Raw genomic sequence first — 24,727 nt, 5'->3', positions numbered from 1 at the left:
GGCTAACATGCTGGGCATGGGGAGGGAGAGCGGTGTAACCCCAGGGTCAGGATAGACTTAGCTGGCAGGGTGCAGTGAAGGCACCCAATCCAGCCCAACCCCCAGACTCAGCTCCATCGGTGCCCATTCCCTTGAGGTCAGGAGGCTGACTGTGAGTGTGGCCTTTGGTGGCCCTTGCAGGGTTACTGCAACGGGCGTGTATAGAGGGGGGTTCCCAGATTTAAATGTTCAGGTTCAGGCAGCAGAAAGGAGGCTGTCAGGGCTTATTGGTAGGGCAGCCATGTGATTTACTGTCTAACCAGGGTACTTTTGAGAGGGAAAGGGAACACTGCATAATTTGGCTGGGGAAAACGATACATCGAAACTGTCCTGGGCAAATAGGGCTGTATGGTCACCACAGTTTTCAGACCATACCTGATGCTACTTTGAAGTTGATAGAATACCATTTATTGGTATTTGCAATGGCGAATGAACGGTGGATTAATTTGCCATCAAATCCCTGGACGGCTGATCGGAGCCCTGGGAATCCCCACCTGTGAGGTGGGCAGTAACACTGCTTGTGGGAGGTGGTCTCCATGTTGGAACATGTGGACAGGCTTTAGCAGACCTGGCTGGGACTGCTCTGAGCCCAGGGTCACTCTGACAACAGAGACAGTCCCCGCCTTGCCTCCAGAACAGAGATTCTTTGTGCTTTGGGAGGTTTCAGAATGATCTTTTGCCATGTGATTCCCACCCCTGCCGACAGAGCCCCCTCTAGGTTCAGGAAGGCTCCCTCCGGTGCATCTGAAGGGAACTCTGTGATAGTGTGTGTCACAGCGCAGGGTAATTTATGTCCGTTTGTCTCCTGGGCTGGCGACTGTTCGCGGGCAACAGCTCAGGGCCAGCTCCGTGGCGTAGGGGCTGTTAGTGGAACAGCGCAGACTTTGATGGCCCTGAACTCACCATGCTTTCTTGGCCGCTGCAGGTGGACGTCCAAACTGAAGAGAGCGACATGAACAAACGGAGGCGGAGAGGCTTCAACAACCTGGATGAGGTTCGTGTGTCAGTTTAAGCAAAGGCTGGTTGCCTGACGGCCAGTGGCCATAGCGCTGGCCCTTCCTTCTTTCCTCTCTCGTGAACCACTTGGTTCCAAGCTTGGCTTGATGGAAAAACCATCGGGTTCTGGTCCTCCCTCCACTACTTACGAAGTGTGTAACCTGGAGAAACAGAGCCTCTCCGGCTGTGGTTCACGTCTGTGAAATGCAGGCGATAGATTTGAAATGTATGGAACTTTTGCAGGATTTTTAAAGATTAAATAAGAGGGTGTATATAATATGCCGAGCATGATATCTGGCACCTGTGTTAATCAATATATCATCGCTATTAACAGCAAGTAGGAACAGGGCACTAGCAGCCCCTCTGGTCTCCCAGTCATTGTTTCTACCTTTTGTTTTATGCATTTCTAGTCCTTAAGGCAGATGTCCCAGGGCCCACAAGTGCCACCTTCTGGTCAAAGTGGAAAATTACAAGCTACTTTGTCCAAACCAAGCACCAGTCTGTCTCCTGCTGAAAAATCCATCTGGCCAAAAAGAGAGTATCCGTTCCTGCTTCCCCAGGAAGCTCTTTAAAGAGACCGGAGCTACTCATACCATCTGAAAAAGCTGTCCTAACCCCACAAAAACAAGCATAGATGTTGTCAGTGAACTGTAGGATGCCGGCTTTAGCTAGCCTACCAGCGGATGTCATAATTAGGCCCCAAAGGCATGCGGGACAGTTTGTATAATACATTTATACCTGAGTTACAGGACTTAGAAAAGACTTTACCTTATGTGGATGAAGGTGCATTATTGCTGTATATTTTTAGGACACTGTTCACGTCTGTGACTTGCTTCATGTGGAAGCCTCGACCGGGATCCAGACACTGGTTCTCAAAACAGTGACCTTTATAACAAATAGAGCTACAAGGCCCAACCTGGGGGGATGGGGGAATTGCCTATTGTTCATTGCATTTTCTGGAAGGGGCAAAGATGAGCTCTGTTCAAGGAAGCCTGGAGTTCAGCTCATGTCTTAAAATGTGTACAAACACATTTTATCCAAAGAGTTCACATCACCCTTTTCCAAACCGTTTCTAGAACTTCTTTGATCCCTTCAAGAGAGTTTGTTTCTCTGTCTCTTGGCTCTTGCGTGCGCAAGAAGCCAGTGAATAGGGAGGTGGTTGAGCAGAAGAAGCAGAGGCTGAAGAACAGGGTAGGAGAGACCTCCCACTTTCCCCAGTATGGGGTGTTGGCTCTCACTTACAGTGCCTGTGATCTGCCCCTCCCTCCTCCCTAGAGGCTTGCCTGGGATGCGTGTCTCACGTGGAAGTCTGCTCCTGCCTTTCATCCACGGCTCATTTGAGGGAGTGTTTGTGCTCTTTCTGTCGATGGCAACACAGGAGTCAGAGTGTGGGAAGAAATCTGGTTACTCCTGCCCCATGTGAGATGTTGCTGGACTGTGATCGGAGCCAGCCATTTTGCTAAAGTCAGATTTAACTAAGGAATAATTCTTTCCAAATACTCGCTGCTCAAAATGTAGGCCAGGAGCCAGCAGCAGCAGGATCACCTAGCAGCTGGTTAGGAATGCAGTGTCCCTTCCCCCAGACGCCCCCGGAATCTGAATCTGCATCTGAAAGAGAGCCGCCGGTGATTCGTATGCGCATTAACCTCTGAGAAGCGCCAGTCTGTGACCCAGTGTCTTGGCCCACTTTGGCCTTGTGCAAACAGTGACCACTCCAGTAAACCTACCCTCTTCTTCTCAAGCCTGTATTGATATGCACAGTTACATTCCGTACTTTGAAGTCGGAGTGACTCTGTGTTTGTCTAACACTTCAGAGTGGCTATATGCATACAAGGTTTCCCCTGGGGCTCTTAGGGACTCTTCAGAAGAAAAAAAAAAAATCATTAGACCTTAGCTTGCTTCTTCCCATGACTTTCTGCTAAATGAACATTTCTTAGTCGTCTTGAGAACATCTGTTCCTTTGAAGGAGGTTCATTGCCCCCTTGGGAAAGCAGACTGCCCACCAGATATGATGGTATTTACTTCTGAGGCCTATGGGAGCAGATCTTGTGGTAAGGAGACAAGACTTTCCATGAACACCAGTTATTTTCCAGGTTCTAGTGTTTAGCGGATGAGCCGAAGAAGTCTTACATGGAATACCTTTTGATAAAACAGCATAACCAAGTAATGGTCACACTGATAGCACCTACCCAGATATAAAGCAAGGAGAAGGACACTTCTGAACTTTGTGGCATCTTCTCCAAAACCCACAACCTTACTCTGATCATGAGGAGACATGCAGACCAACCCAGGTTGAGGTACCCTGTACAAAATAGCTGATCGGTCTCCTTCAAGACTGTCAAGGTCATGAAAGACAAAGAAAGATGGAGAAACTCTTACAGATGAGGGTGATTGAGGAGACGTGATAAACCACATACCATGTGGGACCTTGACTGGTACCCTAGAACCTCACGGACATTGGTGGCAAACTAGAGTAGTCTGAATCAAGGCTCTAGCTTACCCAATAGAATTGTGCCGGGTTAATTTCTAAGTTTTGGGATTGGTAGTATGCTTACTCCAGATGCTAACATTAGAAGCATCTGGGTGAGGGTATATAGGAACTACCTGTGCTATCTTTGTAGCTTTTCTGTAAATCTAAAATTATTCTAGGGGCGCCTAGGTGGCTCAGTCAGTTATGTGTCTGACCCTTGGTTTTGGCTCTCAGGCCATGATCTCAGCGTTCATGGGATCGAGGCCCGCATTGGGTTCCGTGAGGTCAGTGCAGAGCCTGCTTGGGATTTTCTTTCTCCTCTCCACCACTCCCCTGCTCTCTCTCTCTCAAAATAAGTAAACAAACTTAAAAAAATAAAATTACTTCCAGATTAAAAGGTATTTTTTTAAAGATAGCAACAACAGAGAAGGGCTGGTTGAAGTTGGGATTGGGGTGCAGAGGAGAGAGGAGAAAGAAGCCCAAGGCCCGTGCCTTGCCTGACTGATACCGCCTCTTGCTTCCTCACCCCCACTCCCCCGACCCTTCACCTCTGATGCCACATGGTGTATTTGAAAAACTGTTCTGCTTGTCACTTCATTATTGTATTGGAGTTTTCCAACAACCAGAGGAAGTGGGTTATGCTCCCATTTTACAGATGAGGACACTTCAGAGAAGTTAAGTAAATTGCCAAGGTCACGGGGCTAGGAAGTGAATCCATTTTCAAACCCTGTCTGGCTCCCAGGTGGGTGTGCCTGTCCTTTGGGATTGTCTCAATGGGCATCACCTCCTGCTTCTGCTTCACTTCCTCAGACCATGGTGTCCTTCTTCAGGAAACTAGTCCCCCGTCTTGAGTCCCCAGGCCCCTTCCTGATATCTGGGTGCCAGGATCCAACAACCAATGTACTCAATTTGGCCTTTGCAGCCTTCAACCTTTTCCAGCCGGAGCCTGCACTCCAGTCAAGAGTGCGGCAGCAATAAAGAAGGTGGAAATCAGAACAAAGTCAAGTCCATGGCAAGTCAGCTGCTGGCCAAGTTTGAGGAGAACTCTCGGAACCCCTCGCTCGTGAAGCAGGTGAGTCCTGTCAGATGCTCGCTGGACCTGCCTTCCTGGTGACCAGAACCTGCTGAGAAGCCAGCAGAAACCAGAAGCAGAAGCCAGTTGAGGCTAGTGGTGGATTTTCAGGTAGGCCAGCCAGGCCTGGCTCGGGTGAGACTGGCGCTCCTTCTAGATCAGAAGTTGGCACATTTTTCCAAGAAGAACCAGATAGCAAGTTTAGGCTCTAGCAAATATTTTAGGCTTCGGGAACCATGCTATCTCTCTCACAACGGTTCATTTCTGTCCTTGTAGCATGATAGCAGCCAGGGGCAATACCTAAACAAATGTGCATGGCTGTGTGCAAACACACCTGAATTTACAAAAACGGGCGGCAGGCCAGATTTGGCCCGGGGCCCATAGTTTGCTGATGCCTCTTCTGCACTGGAGGAGAAATCCAGAATTTGGTTCTACCTTGTAACCATGACTTGGTCTGCAGCCATCTTTGAGATGCCAGCTGCCGAGGAGCCTAAGGCCAGAGTGAGAAGACATGTGCAAACCAGGGGAAACTGAGTCACGGGTCTAAGCTCCGGGGGACCAGCCCTCCCCAAGGGTTCTCTGGCATCCCCTCTCCCGTGTTCACTGAGGTCAGGCTAGCAGGGCCATTGTGTCTGAGCAGGGGTGGCTGTGAGGCCGAAAGAGGCAGAATGCCGTGGGCCAGGCTGCACACTGCGCTGACTGCTCTCCAGACTCTGACTCCAGGGTCTGAGCTTCATGAGGTTCATTTTGCTCCCCTGAACTCCTTTGGGATGCAGCCGTCAAATTACAGGAGCTTGGGATGAGGGGATTGGTTCTCTTTTAGAGAACACCTGGTTGATTGGGTTTACAGGCAATCATAAATGTCTGTCGGGCCTTGATGGTGGACCGCGTCCCCTCCGGGACAAACCGACCTTCCCCAGGGAGGGAGCCAAGTTTTGTTGCTATAAGGGGGCCGTTTTCCCGAGACTTACAATTCTCTGAATTTTTTTTTCTTTCTCTCAATTGCCCCTTCTGGAGGCTTGGCCCCTAGAAGTCCCCAAGTGTCATTGAGGGTTCTCTTCCATCAGAAGGAATGTAGCATCTAGTGTTCCGGGAGCTTTGCCAGTTCCAGGAGGACTCGAGGGCTGGCCACCCTGGCTTGGCATGGCCTGGCGGCACAGGCCCAGTGCCCCGGGTCTGAGCCAAGAGCAAGGCCTCCCTGGGATTTACACGTTGTCCAAGAGAAGGGGACTCCAGGACTTGTTGTTCACATGGACAGAGAGCCAGGGTTCAGGTTTCCCAGCAAGGCCCAGCTTGCAGGGTTGCTGTCTCTGCCCACCTCTCTTCTCCTCCCTCCAAGTTCTCAGTCTGACTCACCTTTTCCTTCATGTTTCCCGTGGCTGCTTTTTTGGACTTCCCTTCCTCCTCCCAGGAATGCCGCATCTCAGGGATAGGTAAGCCTGTCCCGCGCTCTTCCTCTGACCCACCTGTTAACTCTCGCTGCCCCCAGCCGGAGGAGCCCACACCCGGCCCATCACCTCCTCTGAAAAGGCAGGTAGGGCTCCTTCCAGTGGACGCTGTCGTGCCGAAGTCAGAGGGGACTTTCACCCCGAGGGGCGGGGTCAGTGGCTGGCTGTGCAGCCCACGTAGGGCTGACTGTAGAATCTCTGGGAAGGCAGACACAACTTGGGGTGACCGCCCTTATAGGTAAGACTAACCAGGCATGCAGCATCTGGAAATACCTGCCAGTTAGGAGTAACATCTGCCCAACGACTACGCCCTCGATGCTGCCTCTGCTCGGGCGAGAACCGGCTGTACTGCGTGGGGGATTTTGTGCGAAGCTCCGGGATACGTAGCTTTATTTGCAGACCACTTGAATAGGCAGATTTCGAAACGGATGGATAAGCGGCAGTGGTGTTGGGCCGAGCTCAGGTGACCGGTTGGCTGCGCACCATTGGAGGGGTGAGGCTGGGATGTGGCGAAGGCCTCCCCCGGTGCCCGAGCAGACCAGGACCGGCCGGGGCCGGGGAGGCGACTGGCAGCCGTGGGCTGAGGCTTTTTCCAGCTAGCATCTCTGGGTTTGGAATTGGAACAGAAACACTGTTGTGACCACAGTACTCAGAAGCGGCTCGTCAGCACCAGGAGTTTTGTGTCGCTCCAGGTGGTGGAGGCCGAGCGAGGCCCGTGTGGGTGTATTCCAGCGGCTTTCTGTCTGTGAGCGTCACAATCACCTAGAGAGCTTTCTTTTTCGTAATTTAGTGTTTACCAATTTTTGAGAGAGAGCGAGCAGGGGAGGATCAGACAGAGAGGGAGACACAGAATCCGAAGCAGGCTCCAGGCTCCGAGCTGTCGGCACAGAGCCCGACGCGGGGCTCGAACTTAAGGACCGTGAGATCATGACCTGAGCCGAAGTCGGACGCTCAACCGACTGAGCCACCCAGGCGCCCCTAGAGAGTTTTTCAGAAATATCCGGAACCCACCCCAGACCAATTAAACCAGACCCCCGGGGGGTGGGGCCAAACTTGGGTTACTTTTTCTAAGTGCCCGAGGTGACCTCAGGGTGCAGCTGGGACTGAGACCAGCCTCGTACAGGTCTTGATCCGGTGAGTTTGGGGGGAGGCCCGAGACTGTGTATCGTTACTGAGGATGTCGGACGGTGGAGAGTCGGGACCCCGGGTTAGCAGGGAATCTGACTGACGGCGGCACCTGCCGTGCCCTCTGCCCCTGGTCAGCTTGGGGATGGCTTATGGTGGGGTGGGTGTGAATGGGCCACAGTCGGGAAGGAAGCTTGATTTTCCTTCTCTCCCAGTTCCCCTCGGTGGTTGTGACGGGGCACGTGCTCCGAGAGCTAAAGCAAGTGTCTGCTGATTGCGAGTGCCCGAGCAGACCCTGGAGAGCCAGAGCCAAGTCTGACCTGCAGCTGGGTGGGCCAGGAAGCTCTCCTGCTCTGCCCCCTGCCTGCCAGGGAGCGCTGGCCCTTTCCGGGGTGCTGCGGCGGCTGCAGCAAGTGGAGGACAGGATTCTCCAGGTGAAAGCCTTGCTCCGTGCCCCTCCTCTGCCTGTGTTTGGGGGTGCCTTCCTTCCCTCCCCTCCTCCCTCTGCCCACAGTGGGTTCCTCCTCTTCCTCTTCACTCCCTGTCCCCTCCGTCCCGCCGAGACAAGCCTGCCCCTTCCCCCCAGACCCCCAACCTCTCTCCTGACCCTCACGGTCTCTGTCACTGTCTCTTTTTCTTTCCTCTTTCTCACCTGGCCTGCAGAAGAGGGCTCAGAACTTGGCCAACAGGGAATTTCACAAAAAGAACATTAAGGAGAAGGCGGCTCACCTCGCCTCCATGTTTGGACATGGGGATTTCCCACAGGTAAACAAGGGGCTTTCAGAGCCCCCTCCCCCGCCCAGGGGTCCACATGTTGGGCATCTAGCAAAGTGACCACATGTTGGACATCCAGCAAAGTGACCACGACTCAGTCTGTGCAGCTTCAGACCCTCCCCCTCCTCCTTCCATGGCATGAGGAGCTGTTGACTTTGCAAGAACTTGGACCGGCGTCTAAAAAAGACCCACATGAGAAGATGCAAAAATATGTAGATAAATCATGACAAAGGGAAAAGCGAGGTAGTAAAGTGGGCTCAGGTCAAAGGAAGCAGAACCGAATACTTTTAGATCCTAGAGGGGTCCGAGTGGGCTCTGAGCGTCCTGAGAGTCAACACGGAGAAGGAGAGCTGGACTGTCAGGAATCACATCACAGTGACTTGACCGTGAAGGACAAGTTGCTCATGACGTTGGGAGGCATGATGGGGGAATCTCCCCGTGGCCCCGACCGGGGAGATCCTGAGTGATGGGGCCAAGCGCAGGCTGTAACCTGTGCTCTGCTTTCCCAAAAGGCGGCATCAGCCAAGAAGAATGGCTTTGCCTGAGAATGGGAAACGCAGCCCCCTTGCAGGCCAGGTACTCCTTTCGAAACTCACTGAAGAGAAGAGCGAGGGCTGGCGAGGAGCGGGAAGAGCTGATAGGTCCCCACAGTGGATGTGTGCGAAAGGCGCCCCCCCCCCCGCCCCCCACTCTCAGGCAGCCTGGTCCCTAGGACATAACCCCTCTGCAGCTTTCGCTCCATCTCCTCCAGACCTATGTCCTCTGCTTCTTGGCAGAGTCACCGACAGCGGAGGGATGCTTTGCATCTAGTTCATTTCTGGGGCCCAGGGGCCATCCTCCACAGTAGCCCAGGGTTCTCCTTCCCTAAGTTTGCAGCTGCTTCGTGACCCCAAACTCCAGAGTGAGAGCGTCAGGTGTTAGCGCTGGTATCTGCGGCAGACGGACGCAGGACTAGGACGGAGCAGCTGCAGCTCTTTTGGTGTGATGAGGGAGCCGGAATAGTTGTAGCAGAATGCCGTGTACCCGGGAGCCAGGCGGTCCTGCTGGGCTCCAAAGACCGAGGCTTCTTTTTTGTCCTGAGACCCAGGCCTGGATTTCTTTTCCCATCCTTGAATGCGTAGGCATGGGGCTGCACTGTGGAGGCGAGCATCACGGTGCACACCCCAGGGATAATCACAGCTTCCTCTGTTTCTGTTCTGTGCAGAATAAACTACTTTCTAAAGATCTGTCTCCCGAGCACACTCCAGCTTCTCCCTCCTGCCTTCCATCTCCTGATCCTGCTGCTACTTCCTCTCCATCGACTGTTGACTCTGTTTCTCCTGCCAGAAAGGTAGTCGTCCCGTACCATTAGCTTCCCCCACCCTCTGCATGCTCTGAGATCTTCTCCTCTGCCCACCCTGTGCAGACAAATGCCAGGAGCTTGCTTTGGAGGCGATGAGGGTTTGTAAGATGCTTTACAGCAGTCCCGGATTCGCTTGTTTTTGTGTCGAAGCAAGCCCCAAAGCAGAACAGGCAGCACACAAAAACTGGCCGAACAGTGCTGTGCATCTTGGCACCCACCATATGCCACCGCGTGCCGGATGCCGAAACGGGGAGGGCGGCACGGTCCTTTTACTCCAGTTTTGATGATGAACAGCACAGCAGCATAGAAATGAGTAACATTTTACATAGGAGATGGCCAGTATTTGGTTGTTTTTGACCTAGCAAAATGGCAGCTTCACATGGCGAACCTACTACTTGTCAACACTATCCCTTAATTCCGAGGCACAGAAAGGGCAAGTTTATAGGAACCCAGGGAGGGGGAGAAGTCTGGAAAGGATTCACAGAGTAGGCAATATGGGAAACAAGTGTCGAAGGTTACACAGAAAGGGAAGGGCATTTCAGAAAGGTCTAGCATGTGCAGAGGAAGGCAGGCAGGGCTTGCGTGAATGGAAAGAGAATTCTGGTGTAACTTGCTTTGGGAATAAAAGTATTTATGGGAGTGTGGAGGATGAGGGTGAGAGTCAGTCTACTCTTGGTATTAAGGGGTTTCATTCCGTCCTCTCATAGTCACAGAAGCCACTGCTCTGTGTTCTAGAAGGCTTGACTCAGATAGCAGTGCAGAGGTCGGCTTGGAGCGGGGTTAGGGAGCGAACTTTAGGTAGATAATGAAATGCGCCCTTGAACAATTTTTAGATTGTGGTTGTGGAGGAATTTCTGGTTTCCCTCTTGTCCTCCTGTCACTGAGTATGCTGAGAACACTGCCAGGTGGGGGTGGGAGAGGGCTGGTCTCTGGGAAGCTTGGCCCCTAGAGTAGATGAGCCTGAAAATGGATGTGAAGCCCACTTTGTCTAGCAGTTGCTCATCAAGGAGGCTTGGTCCCTTCCTTGCAAACTGTGCTCCTCTGAACACATCTGGTCCATCTAGCTCCCCAGGCTCGTCTGGGCATGCAAGGCTGAATGTCCCCCATCATGGTTACTGCTCTTTTGCTCCCATGCTTTAGGCTAAAGCTCAAACACCTGATGTTACCTGAGTGTACAAGAGGAGCTGTCACTTGGTTTGTAGTTGGGAGTCCCACCCCCAGTGACTTCCCACTGCTGTGGGGAGAAGAGTACAGGGAACGTCACTAAGAAAGGAGCAAGGAATATTGTCAGCCCCCCACTCCTCCACAGTCCCAGTCGTGGGTGTGAATGACCCCCTGGAAGGGCAGCAAGAGGTGACATGGAGAAACACAAACACCTCCAGCTCCACGGAAGATAGCCATAGTCAAGACGCCTAGCGTCTTGCTCCAGGTCAGCCATTGGTCGGCTGTTTGACCTTAAGTCTCCTGACCTATCTGGGCTTCCGTATTTTCTCATCAACAAGAGAGTGGTTCCTGGCTCATGTGATAGTGAGCTCTCTGGGTGGAGACTGGCAGTTTTGTCATCACCATCACCAAGGCTGCGGAGCAGCCATTTTGCCCAGCTCAGGAGAGGAGCCTCCCCTGGTGGGGATGGTACTTGCTGCTGTGGCAGCCATGACAGGACGAGAAGGGGCGAGGTTGCCTGGGCACAAGCAGGCAGTGGCTGGTGCTCCTGGCTGGGCAGCCAGGCCCACACCGTGCTTCTCGCCTGCTCAGCCCCTCTTCAGTTAGCCCTGGTCAAGGTCCCTTCTTGTCTCTGCTTTTCTTTCATGCTCAAGGTGGCCTGGCCTGAGGGCAGAGCTGGGACAAGAAAAGCCACCACCCTTCCCAAGTTCCCTGACTTGATTTCTAGTAGGTGTTTGATCTCTAAGTGCTGGCGAGGCCACCAGGGTCTGACAGAGGCACTTCTGTCACGTCTGTCAACATCAATAGGCACGTTCCCTGTCACATTTTCATCATGCTCCACTGGAGCCCTCGGCTGCTTCTCCATTGGGCTCTTCAAGGAGCTTTAAACCAATGTCACCCATGAAGCAAGGCAGTTAGTGAACATTCAGCCATTCAACAAACATCTATTAAACAACAGACAGCTCAGTGTTAGGCACTTCAGGCTCTTGGGATAGGTATCAATGCAGTTACATTCCTTCCCCGGTGAGGCTTATACCCTTGTAGGTGGAAATAAATGGTCGATGATAATATAATATGTGCATAAACTGTACAGTACATCAGAAGACAAGACAGTACATCCTATGGAAAAATTATAGCAGGTAGCAGGGACCTGGCAGGCTGGGGACGGGTAGGAATTTAAAATGGAGTGGTAGGAGGGCTCTTCCTGGGAAAGAGAACTGAGCGAGAGTAGAGCCACAGATAGGAAAACAAAGGTGCAGAGAGGCGACTGGTACCCAGCCCTCCTGACCCCAGCCCAGTGTGAATGGAGTCCTTGTCAGAGGCACCAGCCCGGAGGCTGTGACCGCATAGAGCTCAACATGGAGCATGGAGAACTGCAAGTAGAGTGGGCTTTGGGATGGCCAATCTCAGGCCCTCTGCTCCCCCTACAGCTCTGTTCCTTGTTTCTACCAGGTTGTGGTAGAAGAGTCACCCCTATTTCTTATTCTTATTCCATTTCTCTAGCCAGCCTTGACCATCAGGCGGTAGTATAATTGAGCTTATTAATTACAGGCTGATGTGCCTGTCATAGAGTGGCTGGCAGTGAGTGGAGAGCTCTTAGAAAGGGCCACCCTGGGACATTGGGCAAGCCACTCACCTTCTTTGTGCCTTGGTTTCTCCATTTGTAAAAAGGACCCAATTTGGACTCAACATTCACAATACCCTTCAGATTTCACTGTGAAGCCCTTGTAGGCAGTTAGGAATGAGTGGTAAATTCCAAGTTTCAAGCATTCTTGGAGAGGATACGGCCAGTGTGGCCCTGCACTCCCCGCCCCCACACACCACCAATATCTCTCCCTCTCCTGGGCCCCACCCTACCACTGATTCAACACTGGACTTTGTGCATGTACAGAATCTGGCAGGGTGATGGCCTCCTCTGAAGAGAGGGTTGGCTGCCCCTTAAAGTAAGTGGCAGCCTGGTGACAAACCACTTCATTCAGTCCTGAAGGAGCTCCGGGAGCCTCTCCCCTGGAGAGAGCCTGAGGCCTCAGTGCTTCCTTCCAGCAGATTATGGGCTGTTCTCACTGCCCAGGGCCGCAAGCTGGCCTCCATTCAGGGAAGCCAGAGGAAGGAAAATGCACTTAGAGACTGCTGTTTGGTCCCTGGCAAACTTCAGGCAGGCACCGTGTCTCTATTCCTGCCCTAGAGCCCTACACTCCAATTCTGAGGATCCAGGGATAGCCACCTCCACCTGGGAGCAGACCTAGCCAAACTCGTATGAGGACCACGTGTTCCTCACAGGGATACAAACTTGTATCACCAGTCCCGAGAGATGTGGCCAGGGCTCTGCCTTCAGATTCCACTTGCCTGCCTTCTCAGGTGGATATTTTGCTCCAAGATTCAGTGATGCCACTGGGAGTTTGGCCTGAATGGTGTCACATGGCTTCCTTAGGTCCTCTCATTTAGGATCTAGATCCTTACCAGAGTCTTGTCTTCCAAGGACTGGACTAGGGATCATGTCCACTCATATGTTCCCAGCACCATTCGACTCATCCATCCCATCAGACCGGCCCTCCTGTGGTGGTACTGGCCCCCAATCAACCATTAGTTAACCTCTCTTTTCAAGCAGGGGGGCATGACTGCCAGTCCTTTGCCAAGGCTGGTGAGCTCTTGTGAGAACAAGATGGCGGCTGAGTGTTTGTGCAGCGGGGCAAGAGGGGACTGTGGGTCAGTCTTCCTGGGTCAGAAGAGCAATGCGCGTCACAAAAGGAGCTTTCTCTACATGGGGCTATTTGTTCTAAAACTCGATTTGCAGGGTTTGCTGCAGAGATTTGTACATTGGAGCAGCTCGGTGAGTCTTGGCTGGTTGCTATGTCTTTGTTTCATTTGAGACAAGCCTAGATCTCAAGGCCTCCCTCAACCTCATCGTCTTTCTCTTTTTTCCTGGGATAAGAGTGCCTTTGGAAGTGTACTATGTGTATCCCAACATGGGGAATTTTAGTTAGCAGAGTGCTGGTGTGTCTCAGGGAGGCAGGGCGCTGCAGGGAGAAGAATATGAGCTTAGGGTCGCACTTGGGTTCAGAACACCAAGTACTCACTGTGTGACCTTGGATGAGTTGGTGGGCCTCTCAGAGCCTCAGTTTCCCAACCTATAGAATGGAGGTGACAACAGCTAGCCCTGAGGGTGACAGGAATAATGCCATAAACTGACCAACGTAACATGCCTGAAGGATCCAGTAAACATACTCTTTCCCCAGTGGAGGAGAATTCCGGAAGAATGCTCATTTACCTGAAATGCATGTTGATTCCTCTCTTTCTAAAGGCAAAGAAGTCACCTTCAGGTTTCCATTTCCATCCCAGCCACTTAAGAACAGTGCGGCCTCAGGTGAGTTAGAGCCTCCCTGAATCTCAGCTCTCCCATCTGCGAAGGGGGATTATGAGACCCCCCTCGCAAGGCCGTGAGCATTGCACACGGATGGGCACAGCACGGTGCCTGGCACCAGTGGACACAGGTGCAGATGTGGGTGCCCACTGGGAGGTCACAGTCACAAAGGCCTGCCTGAGTCTCAACTCCGAGGGTGTAATTTCTGGACCTCCTCAAAACAAGGTGGTTTCGATCCTTGCCCTCTCTCCCCCATGCCCTGAGCGTATCCCTGGGCATGCAGGCCCACCGCCTGTCCTATGACGTTCCTCACGCAGGGACTCCTCAGAGAGGAGTGTCAGCCCAAATATGCCCAGGAGACCTTCTCTGGCCCTGCCTGTCATAACTTCCTCTTCCAGTGAGCCCTCAGCTTGGAGGCCCTGGAAACACCTCCTCACCATGCCTGAGCCGTGTGGGCCTCATGATGTTCACAGCAGGCCAGGTGGTCATGGGGACCCAGCTCTGTGGAGAAGCCCAGCCCAGACACCTGGTATTCTTGGCTGAGTTCCAGGCCCGAGGTGGTGGGGGGGCGGAGGGGGACGTTAGCATTGTTTGGCCTCAGATGGGCACAGGAACCTGTTTCCTCCTTCCTTCAGAGCACATGCCCTGTGCCCAGAGTGTAGACATGAGTAAAACACAGTGATGACATTAGCGAGTGCAAACCAGAAGGGAGTGGAGAGCAGGGTGAGAAAGTCTTGTCCTGTTCTGAGCTCAGGCTGCCAGGGTTGCCTCCTTTGGGGGGGGGGGGGGGGGCGGGTGTCCAGCCATCTGCTGCAGCCTCTGGGATCGGTGCTGGTGACAACAGTCCTGTCACCATGTTTGACTCATCGAAGAGAAGCCGGTGCACTCACCCTGGCTCGGCTGTATTGATCTTACTCATACAGAGGAGGGAACCCAAGCAACCTAGAGGATTTCAGAGTGAAGGCCATCTAAGAAAGGAGAGAAGTTCCAGAACATGGAAGTGTAAAGCCACCCCAACGGCAGTGCTTTGAACTATCTGCCAAGTGCTTCTTGGGAGCCCAGTGCCATGTGAGGTGTGGCCCAGGTTCTATGGGGACCCTTTTTTGCAGTCCTGCAAGGATGGAGATGGTCTCTCCATTTTATAGATGGGGCAGCTGAGGCTCACAGAAGGGAAATGGTGTATGTGAGATTATTCTAATGGAATGTGAGATGTAGGCCTGCTGGAAGTGTCCAGCCATTCCAGCTTGTTCTAGTCAATTAACCAAAAAATAATTAGAATTCAAAAGAGGAAAGAAAGAGGGTAGTAAGAAATACTCCGATTCTTCAAAATTACAAGAATATTGAAAGATACATAAAGGTTTGCAAAAGCAGCCCCACAGCCCTCCGAAATGACCAGTTCTTTAAAAACTAGTGACTGGGATGGGATCATTTTTGGCTAAATCTTTTTATTTGGCCAAACTCTCCTGAGTTGTCAGCTGTCCTCATGGCTAGTCCTCCGGAGGTCTTTCAGTGGGTGAATCTCCTTGTTGAGAACCCCTGGATCTCGCTCTGAGGTCAATACCAGGATGAGTTTTCTGGGAGTTTCTCTACAAATTGATCTCTCTATTTCTCAGCATCCCAAGAGCCTAGTAATTCCTTGGTTGGCTGGGGCAGTGCTACTCCAAGTGTGGTCCCTGGGCAGGCACTGGTCTGTGACCCAGTGAGCACGGCAAGTGAAAGTGAGCATTAGACACCTGTAGAGCAGTGTGGCATTGCCATACAACCAAGTGCACAATCATATCTCTAGCAATTCCCTTGTGTTGTGTCCAGAAATACCAGGTCACAATAGATTAGAGATTTTTTTTTTTTTTTTTAAAGTAAAACCTGGTCATTTACCACTGATTGTTTGAGGAGCAGTGAGCTAGCACATGTCTGTCTGGTCATGTCCTCGATCTTCTAGAGCCAATGAGGTATCCTGTTAACAAGAAACATAGAGAAGAGAACCCATAATCCCCAAGGCAATGTTTGCCTCCACACTGGTCATCGAGGGTAGGCTTCTGGGCCCACCCCCCCCCCCTCACCTCTTGAGATTAGTTCTCCATCTCCTAGTCTCCTTGTGACCTCTCCAGAAAGTCCAGTCCACTTCTTGGTATTGGCCAGTGGTGACCCTGGGATGGTTTCTATCAGGTTGGGAGGGGCACATGCAGACCCAATGCCGCTTTCTTAAGGGTGCTTTCCTTATTCTTGGCAAAGCCTCTGAAATGGGGTGGGGTCTGTGATTGCAACTGGGAGAAAGGAGCCTTTATGGCCCATACTGAAAGACCAGTTTTGTCTTTATCCTGGATTACCTGGCCAGGTGACCCTGGATGGTGCCCTATCCTGGTAGAAGAACCACGCAGGCCCATGACGACACAGATGTGTTTGGCGACACCCACCAGCAACCTTACAGCCCTCGGCAGGCTTCTGTAATTGCTCCTTAAGTCAGGATTGCACAAAAGCTCAGCAGTACAAAGTGCCTATTAGCTAAGTGGTTAATAAGGTCCCATTAGGGGCTTGTATTTAAAGCCTCGGAAAGTACAGTCTCAGTCTCTGCTAACTCAGGGAGGCAATAATTGCGCGTGGGTATCATGGCATCGCCGTGGAGTCTTTCTGGGAGAGTGCCTCAGAGCCAGTTCACACGCTGGGCCATTGGAGGCAGCCCCACAAGGGCAGTGTGGGCAGGCGGGTAAATCTCACCTCCGCTGTCTTCCCTCCCCTCTTTGTCTTGATATAACCCCAAGAAGTAGTTGGTATTCTACAGCCTCTGTCTGAGGGACCCGTGTTGGGGGTTCCCGGTGGGGGGGTGCAACAACAGACGAACAAAGGCTTGTTGTCCTGCGCCTGCGCACCTGAACCCTTCTCGGAAACGGGAGCCAAGTTCCTTGGCATTGGCAAAATCCTGCAAATGGCAGAAAGTGTGCCTGGAAGCAGAATCCTAACCTCTCCCAGGCTGGGCCAGCTTGGAGGGTGAAATGGGTATGGGGTAAGTGGCCTGGCAGCTGCTGCTACTGGGAAGGAGCAGGCTTTGTAAAGCCTGGAGGGGCCCCATCTGTCTGAGGCATGAGGTCAGACACCCTACCTCACAGGCCCACGGCCGTATTCCCTACAACCCCTAGACCCACATGTAGTCGGCGCAACTGTTCCAGAGCGGCTGTCAGTGTTAGGGCTTCCTTGATGAGAAAGGGAGCAGGAGCCTCGGGGAGAGAGCCTCACTCTCCCCCACCTGCTTGGCATCCTTCCCTCTTCTTCCTCGTATAGTGGCTGTGCTCTTGCGGGAATCCCATGAGTTGGCCAAGGCTCTGAGTATGGGCCCTGCTATCAGGAGGTGGAGAATTGCTGCCATTTGCCCATTGGCTTTGCCGTTCCCGGAACTTCCTGCCTTATATCTGAGCCTCTTATAGCAGTTTAGATGTGGCCTTCCAGGAGCAGTCCTGGGTTTAGATTGAGGGCATTCCTTCAACCTCACACATCACAGTTGCTCGTTGTTGCAACGGCCGTCTGCCTGTGCCACTCCCAGAAGCTGGATACAGAGGCCGCAGTGGGTCTGGAGCCTGCTTCCTTCTGGAATCCTGGGATGCGAAACAGTGTTTCCAGAATCCCTTACTGTGGTGTGTGCCTCTCTGAAGAGGAGACTACAGTGTTCCCAGGGTGGCCTTTTGTAGCTGGTGGGAAAGGGGGAGCAGGTTGGGATTTACCGGAGGGTGTCTGTGTGATTATGCCCTATCTGCTTGGGCTCCAGCAGCTGCCCCAGCTCCAAGGCACGTTGATGGGGACCCAGACAGGTGGGCATGGCCATCATGCCTTCCAAAGCACAGGTACCCGAGACCAGGCCATGATGCCCAGGGCCCACATGGAGCTATCTTGCCAATACCAGCCTGGGGCCTCTGGGCACCGCCGTCTGTAGCCCACAGTCGGGTACGCTCTTGTTGCCTCCTCACTCCTGTTTCAGTCACCGCTCTGTAGGCCCAGGGCGACTCAGGTCAGACACCACCCTTGCTCCCTAGGGGTGTGGAGGCTGCAAGGCAGGCTGGGACCTGCTGAACTCAGGAAGCAGGGAGGGAGGAGTCTAGCTCATCTAGCTCATCCTGGCTCCGCCCTCAAAGCACCAGGCGCTTGGATATACATTCTCTCCCTCAGTTCTTACCCCACATCCGTGAGACAGACACGATTTTCCCCGTTTTACTGAACAAAAGAAACTGAGCTCAGAAGTTGAGAGTTTTGTGCTCAGTCTCAGAACTGGTTCATGGTGGAGTTGGGGACTTAACCCTTCCCCCCCAGTGTGGTCTGGGGCAGGGAAAGCCCACTGCTCATGAAGCAGCAGCTCACAGCCCTCCAAAGAGGGGCGGTCTCTGGGAAAGGGTGGCTGCCATCCAGCTGTCTGTCCGTGAGGTCGTGGTTCCTTAGTGCGTGAGGGCACCGGGCTGGCGGTCAGAAGACCTGGGAAGTATTCCGAATCTTGCATGTATGTGCTCCGTGGCCTCGGATAGATCCCTCCCTGTCTCCAGGATTCATTTACCCCATCTGTGAACCAAGGAACTTAATGAATCCTGGAGGCCTTGCACCTCCCCATGGTGGTAGTTTTCCAGGTCACCTGGCTCACCCGGGCCACGGGGTTCCATTTCTGTGCTTCTCTCCACCTCCAGAGTGCCCGCTGCCCGCTCCAGGCTGGTTTTGCCTCTCCCGGGATGTTGGGTGCTATTTGCATGTGGGTGTGGAGCCCTCTCCCACATCCAGCCTGTTCGTGCTTTCCTGCTCGGTGCTAACTGGCCTCTACCTTTGTCTCTGTCTCCTCTGCCTCTGCTCTTGGGTAGCTGACGGTAGGGAAAGTGTCCAGTGGAATAGGGGCCGCGGCTGAAGTCCTGATCAATTTGTACATGAATGATCACAGACCTAAGACCCAGGCCACCTCTCCAGACCTGGTAAGGATGCGCACCCCTCAGCCTTCACCCACAGACACCAGCTCTGACCTCCCAGAGAGGATGGCCTGGCCCACCCAAGGCCCTCTTTTCGTGGACAGGAGGCCTGAGAAGGGGCTGGACCAGAGCCGGGGTTTGAGGGGGCTGCATTTTCTGACAGACGAACCTCACTTGGCTCCCCAAGGGGTCATTTCACAAGGCAGGGTCTCTCTCCTGCTGTCCAGGGCTCCGGAGAGCTCTGTGAAAAGGCCGGGCAGGCCAGCCGTGTAGCCAGGCACCCCTTACCATCAGTGTTGGGCATCCAGTCCGAGTAGCCCTTTTGCACTGGACTGAGAATCCAGTAATGGAGAAACCCTCCTCCCTTCGAATTCTCCCTTCTCCAAACAAGGCTGCCTGCTGCCAATGGCAGCCATCAGACCGTGCAGTTCTGGTTTCCTTTGAGCGCGTCCCCCCTGGAATCCAGAACCCCCCAGGAGCACCGCTGCCTGGCCCTCCTCCTCCTCCTGCCCCCTTGCATTTAGGGATTTGACTGGCAGTCTGGGGGCTAGAGGACACAGCCTCTCCCTTCCCTGCAGTTCTCTGGAACAGTTCTGATGCCACAGGCTTTCCTCACCTGACCTGAGTCACTGCAGGAGGACAAATGTGGAAAACATTCTTTCAGGGACCTCTCTCTAGACCCGGGCAGCCCTTAACCCCCAGGACAGATTCCTGGAGACCGCATCGCCTGGCAGGCATGTTTGTGAGGGCTGCCCGCTCCTGCCCCCAAACCAGAGCAGCCGGCCTTGGGAAGAGACCCTCCCGGGCCTCCCTTGCTGCCGGCTGGCCAGCATGGGAGCAAAATGGACCGCAGTCCCTGGAGGGTTGGGGTCTTTGTTGGGAGCATTTCCTCCCCCACCTCACCCTTTGCTGCAGAGACATGAGCAGCAGACAGGAGCCCGCGAGGTCCCCGCGATTGAGGTCAGCATTTCCAAGAGCGTCAGCCTCACATTGCAAGACACGGTGTCCGTCCTAACGCACAGTGCTTCTCTCCCGCTGCCCTGTGCTCCTAGGAGTCTATGCGGAAGGTGTTTCCCCTGAACCTGGGCGGCAGCGACACCTGCCACTTCTGTAAGAAGCGCGTGTATGTGATGGAGAGGCTGAGCGCAGAGGGCCACTTCTTCCACCGCGAGTGTTTCCGCTGCAGTGTCTGTGCCTCCACCTTGCGCCTGGCCGCCTACACCTTCGACAGCGACGAAGGTAACCCCCGGGGGCCCGGGACGGCACTGCTCTGCGGCCTGGGCTTCTGTGCTCTGGAGGCTCCGGGACGCCCAGCACTTGCCAAGGAATGCGGCGTCCTCAGGAGAGCTGGTCAGAGAGCCGGGGGATCCTGCTAGAGAGACAGGTCCCCTGTGGGCGGCCTGGGGACACCCGGGAGCCATCCTGCACCATGCGGCACCTGCTGGGTGCCAAGTGCTTTACATATGCGTTCTCAGCCAGTCTCACCACCTTCCATCCCCCTTCCCCCCCCCCCCCCCCCCGACCCCGTGTGGTTGGGGAATCAAACCTGGAAACCTAGTCACGTGCTCGGCACTGCACCTGGCTTGTGGCAAGGGTCCAACAAATGATGGCATATCATTGCTGTGATTTATAAAGTGTGTATTATGGAAGTAATCATAATAGCAACCTCCCCTCTGAGAAACAGCCTGCCAGAATGTACCATTTACTAGCCGTATAACCCTGGATTTAGGAATCTGGTTACCTCTGGGTCCCTCAGACACTTCATCTGTAAAATGAGGGTAATAATAGTTCTTAGGTCAAAAGTTTGTTGCAAGGTGGTTCACACGAGTTCATTCATGGGAAGCATTCAGAATAGTATCTGGTATATTGTGAGTCCTGGAGAAGTTTTCCTTGCTGTTACCATCATTAACTGTCCCTATTATTACTCTTGTAATGAGTGGTGAACGAAGCAGGCTTTTCTGGCAAGTGCCCAATGGTCCTGGGCTGTGGCCAGGGACCCAGTGTGTGTCTCACCTGGGTCTTTTCCTTCCCATCACTGCTGCCATCTGCTCCAAGCCTTTCCCACTCCCAGGGGGCCCCAGGAAGGACCAGGAACTGGAAACAGTAGTGATACTCAAAGCTGTCCGTTTTGCAGTCTTGCAACCAGCCTTGGGAAGGGACTTGGCCTCAGTTTGGTTTGGGGAGTGTCTGAGGGTTTCAGCCCCATCCCCAGCATCCCTGCACCCCTCTCCCCACCTTGCTACAGCCTGCCTCTGAGGCAACAAAGTGTTCTCATCTCAGTGCTGCTGCTTTAAGACAAGTGATAGAAACTGCTTCCCAAGTTTAAGGTTTCCTAGGCTTGCTCCTATTATTGGTATTTTCTGACCTTGGCTTGTGTCTGCTGCAGCTCTTATTTACAGGAGAAAACCTGTGTGTGCCTGTGTGTGTTTCTTTTACAGGCAAGTTTTTCTGCAAGTCTCATTTCATTCACTGTAAAGCCAACAGTCAGCAGAGGAAGAGACGGGCAGAGTTGAAGCAGCAAAGAGAGGTATGTTTTGTCTTGAAAGCGCTGCTGAAACAGGGCAGGCCCCTGGACAGGAGCTCATTTGCGAGGGTTCTTCCAAGTTAGGCCAACGTTTCTGGCTTTGGAGGAACTGAGACCCACAGGTAAACACGAGAGTCTGTGCTGTGCAGTGTGGAGGGTCCCTCTTCCTTAGCCTGTTCAGCAGGCCTCTGGGCTTACCCCATTCTAGAGGCCAGCTCCCAGGTGAGCGGCGGTGCCAGCTTCTCCCGAGGAGCTTGGAAGAGCCTTCCCAGGTACTGGGCTGAGACTATATACCCAGCCATGTGAAGACTACAGGGTCCCCCTCCCCCCACCCCTGGCTTGGGTCCCTCGGGACCTCAGAGTGTTCTATGCAGGGATGCCTTCTGTGGAGACTACCTTTCCCTAAGTTTTCCCCCCAGGCTCTCGGATGTCCACGAAGTGACAGCCTGCTACATATTTGGACAGTTTGTGATAGCGCCCCCTTTGGCAGCTCTTAGCAAATACCTTCTCTACCGCCTGATTGGCCACCCACCTCCAGCAAGGACCCACAACTTACAGCCCTGTTCTGATTACACAAGTACTGTAGGCTCAGTTTAGAAAAATGGGGAAATAAATGAACGTATGCAGACAAGGAAAATTAAATCATTCATCACCACCCTGTCCTGAGAAACCCATAACTAACATTTTGTGACATTTCCTTCCAGACTTTTCCCTCTGTGAATGTATCTTAACCTAGCTGGAATCGTATCACTACGCTTTTATATCCTTCTTTTTATATATTCGCAGTATATCAAGAGCCATTCCCCAAACATTAAAAATTCTTCTGAAGCCTCATTTTGGATGCCTGTAAAAGATGGTTGATAATTTATTTAATGAGGTTTATCCTGTGTCATATTTTTACCTTATAATTATTTTTACAACAGGCATCTTTGTATGCATGTCTTTGTCCCTATTTCAAATTATTTACTTAGAATAGATCATGACAGATAGGATTTCTGAGTCAAAGGACATGTGTACATTGTTTTCTTTTAATGTTTATTTTTGAGAGAGAGACAGAGTACGAGTGGAGAGGGACAGAAAGAGAGGCAGACACAGAATCCAAAGCAGGCTCCAGGCTCCGATGCGGGACTTGAACTCACAAACTGTGAAATCATGACCTGAGCGGACGTCGGACGCTTAACTGACTGGAGCCACCCAGGCGCCCAACAGTTGTTTTTTGTTTTTTTGTTTTTTTTTCAAAGGACACGTGTGTTTTAAGGCACCCAGGTGGCTCAGTCAGTTAAGCGACTGACTCTTGATTTCAGCTCAGGTCAGGTCATGATTTCATGGTTCATGAGATCAAGCCCCAAGTCCGGCTCTGCGCTGACAGTGCAGAGCCTGCTTGGGATTCTCTCTCTCCCTCTCTTTCTGCCCCTCCCCTGCTTGCTCCCTCGCTCTCTCTCAAATAAATAAACATTTTTTAAAAAGTAAAGAACATGTGTGTTTTGAAGGACTGTGAACCCCTTGGTCACCTCGGCCCCAAGAAAGTGATGCCCATATTTAGCCCCCCTTCAGCCATGCCTGGGGGCTGAGGTTATTGGCGGGGGAGAGGGGGCTGGTTGCAAAATGCAGGGTCTGCCATCGTCAGTTTGTGTTGGCTCTCTTCGTCTGCTTCATGGGAGGGGTCCTTGGTGAGAATCATGGCCTAAATGCCCTCCCTTTGCTCCCTCTCAGGAGGAGGGAACGTGGAGAGAGCAAGAGGCCCCTCGGCGGGACACTCCTGTGGAAAGTTCTTGCGCGGCCGCTGCCATTGGCACGCCTGAAGGCAGCCCTCCAGGTATCACCAATTCCTTCTTTAGGAAGGCGCTAAGCTGGCCTCTCAGGTTGCCATGGGGCCTGCTTCACATTCCCCAGAGCCTGCTTAACTGGATTCGGGGACTCCTGCGTGCAGCCGGCCTTCATTTCAGGGACAATGCTTACAACTACTGCTACACTTACGAGCTCCTGAGCGTCGGGCTCCCGCTCCTCTGGGTGTTCTCCGAGGTCCTGGCTTCCATGTACCGGGAGTCTGAGGAGTCCCTCGAGACCATCCGCAACTGGGTGCTCAGATGCTTCCCGGTGAAGCTCCACTGAAATGCCAGCCACCCCCGAAGTGCCCTAACATTTCCACCTTAGACGGCAGTGTGTTTGCAGTTAGCAAGGCCCTGGCCAGGAAGCCTAGCATTCTTTAATAACCAGTTCGCTCAAAGCCAAAGAGTTTCCCGCTGGCCACCTGCGCCTGTCTTTGTCAGGGCGAGCATCTGCTCCTGGTGCTGGGGCCAGCACGACATGAAGGATGTTTTTTATAGCTTTGTCCTCCTTTTATACCAAAGCGAGCCACATTTCTAGGTTTACATTTCAATTTTTAACTTTTAATAAGCCAAGAGAAAGCTTTTTTTTTTTTTTTTGCTATGAGTGTCAATTTTTCTAAACACGGTTTGAAGTTTTTAACTGATATTACAAACCCTTTCTACCTTGCAGTCAGCTGCCGTAGTCACTGCCTGCAACATTAACGATTTGGGCTTTTATAGAAGCAGAAGTGAGTATGCTGCCTCCTGACCAGTGCTTTTAGATGTACGTCCCCTAATGCCACTTGTCAACAGGGGACAGTGTTTTGCAACACGAAAGCATGATCAGTTTAGAAGCAAGGAGTAGATCAGAGTGGAATTGAGCCTACGGCCTGCAAAAGCACGTGGCAGTGTGTCGTTGGCTGTTATCTGTCCTCCCGGAGGGTCGGAAAGTGTTTTTGCTGCCTTATTTTGATGTACGATAGGAGCTGAAGGGTTTTTCCCCTCCTACCAAATCACAGCCAAATGCCTTAGAGCCATGGGGTTTCAAGCAGATTGCGACAAACCTCCATCATCCCTTCCCACTAACGAGCACTGCGCGGGAAGCCCCTTGGCCCCTGACCATGCGGAGCTCCATCAAGCTGATGCAATGTCGAAGAGGAGCTATGTCGGTTGGTGGCATTGATGCCTGGGGTCATGACCCCTGGGACTCCCTATCAGGTCCTCAGCCCAGGCTGCAGACTGAGCCAAGGCCACTCAGGGTCTATAATGGTCAGGCTGAGGAAGGAATCTGCCCTCTCCTATCACGTCCTTTGGGACTGAGGGCGTTTGTTAGCACCTCAGGGTATTATTTCTGGGACGCGAGATCTGCCCCATGAGCACTGCTTACAGACATCCTGGCTGCTTAGCCGCTCGGCTGCCGTGCATATTTGGTCAAAACAGCCCGAAACCATTTGTTTCCACACTGTCCTAGCAAAGGAATGTGTCTGACCTCCTGTGTCTTGACTAGCAGGGGAGGCTGGGGGTAGAAGCTCTTTGTTGACTGATACAAAGGAAATATGCCCTATTAAGGGCAAACACAGGCATGGGGCCTACCTGTGGTCTTCACTCTGGGCTTCCGGAGGAGGCCTCTGCTCCCCACCCCCCCCACCCCCCCCCACTCTGCCTGGACATGA

General features: G+C 52.8%; 1 protein-coding gene across 15 annotated transcripts in view; it reads left to right on the top strand.

The window, feature by feature from the left end:
- The window catches only part of MICAL2 (microtubule associated monooxygenase, calponin and LIM domain containing 2), a 221,932-nt gene that overhangs the window by 115,561 nt on the left and 81,644 nt on the right, over nt 1–24,727 (top strand). For 9 of the 15 annotated variants that reach the window (XM_086677955.1, XM_086677958.1, XM_086677956.1 and 6 more), the window contains 11 exons: nt 965–1,033; nt 4,428–4,577; nt 5,989–6,111; nt 7,366–7,584; nt 7,814–7,915; nt 9,129–9,254; nt 13,732–13,794; nt 18,621–18,728; nt 19,775–19,961; nt 21,161–21,249; nt 22,960–23,062. In XM_086677955.1, coding sequence (XP_086534081.1) covers nt 965–1,033; nt 4,428–4,577; nt 5,989–6,111; nt 7,366–7,584; nt 7,814–7,915; nt 9,129–9,254; nt 13,732–13,794; nt 18,621–18,728; nt 19,775–19,961; nt 21,161–21,249; nt 22,960–23,062 — 1,339 coding nt within the window. The remainder of the gene's footprint in view (nt 1–964; nt 1,034–4,427; nt 4,578–5,988; nt 6,112–7,365; nt 7,585–7,813; nt 7,916–9,128; nt 9,255–13,731; nt 13,795–18,620; nt 18,729–19,774; nt 19,962–21,160; nt 21,250–22,959; nt 23,063–24,727) is intronic. The other 6 variants (XM_086677961.1, XM_025927894.2, XM_086677959.1 and 3 more) reach the window with 5 other exon arrangements.

This window comes from Puma concolor, chromosome D1, assembly GCF_028749965.1.
Source record: "Puma concolor isolate L17-30 chromosome D1, mPumCon1.1.hap2, whole genome shotgun sequence".
Taxonomy (NCBI): Eukaryota; Metazoa; Chordata; class Mammalia; order Carnivora; family Felidae; genus Puma; species Puma concolor.
Note: the sequence above shows the minus strand (reverse complement) of the source record. Positions and strands in the feature narration are given on the sequence as shown.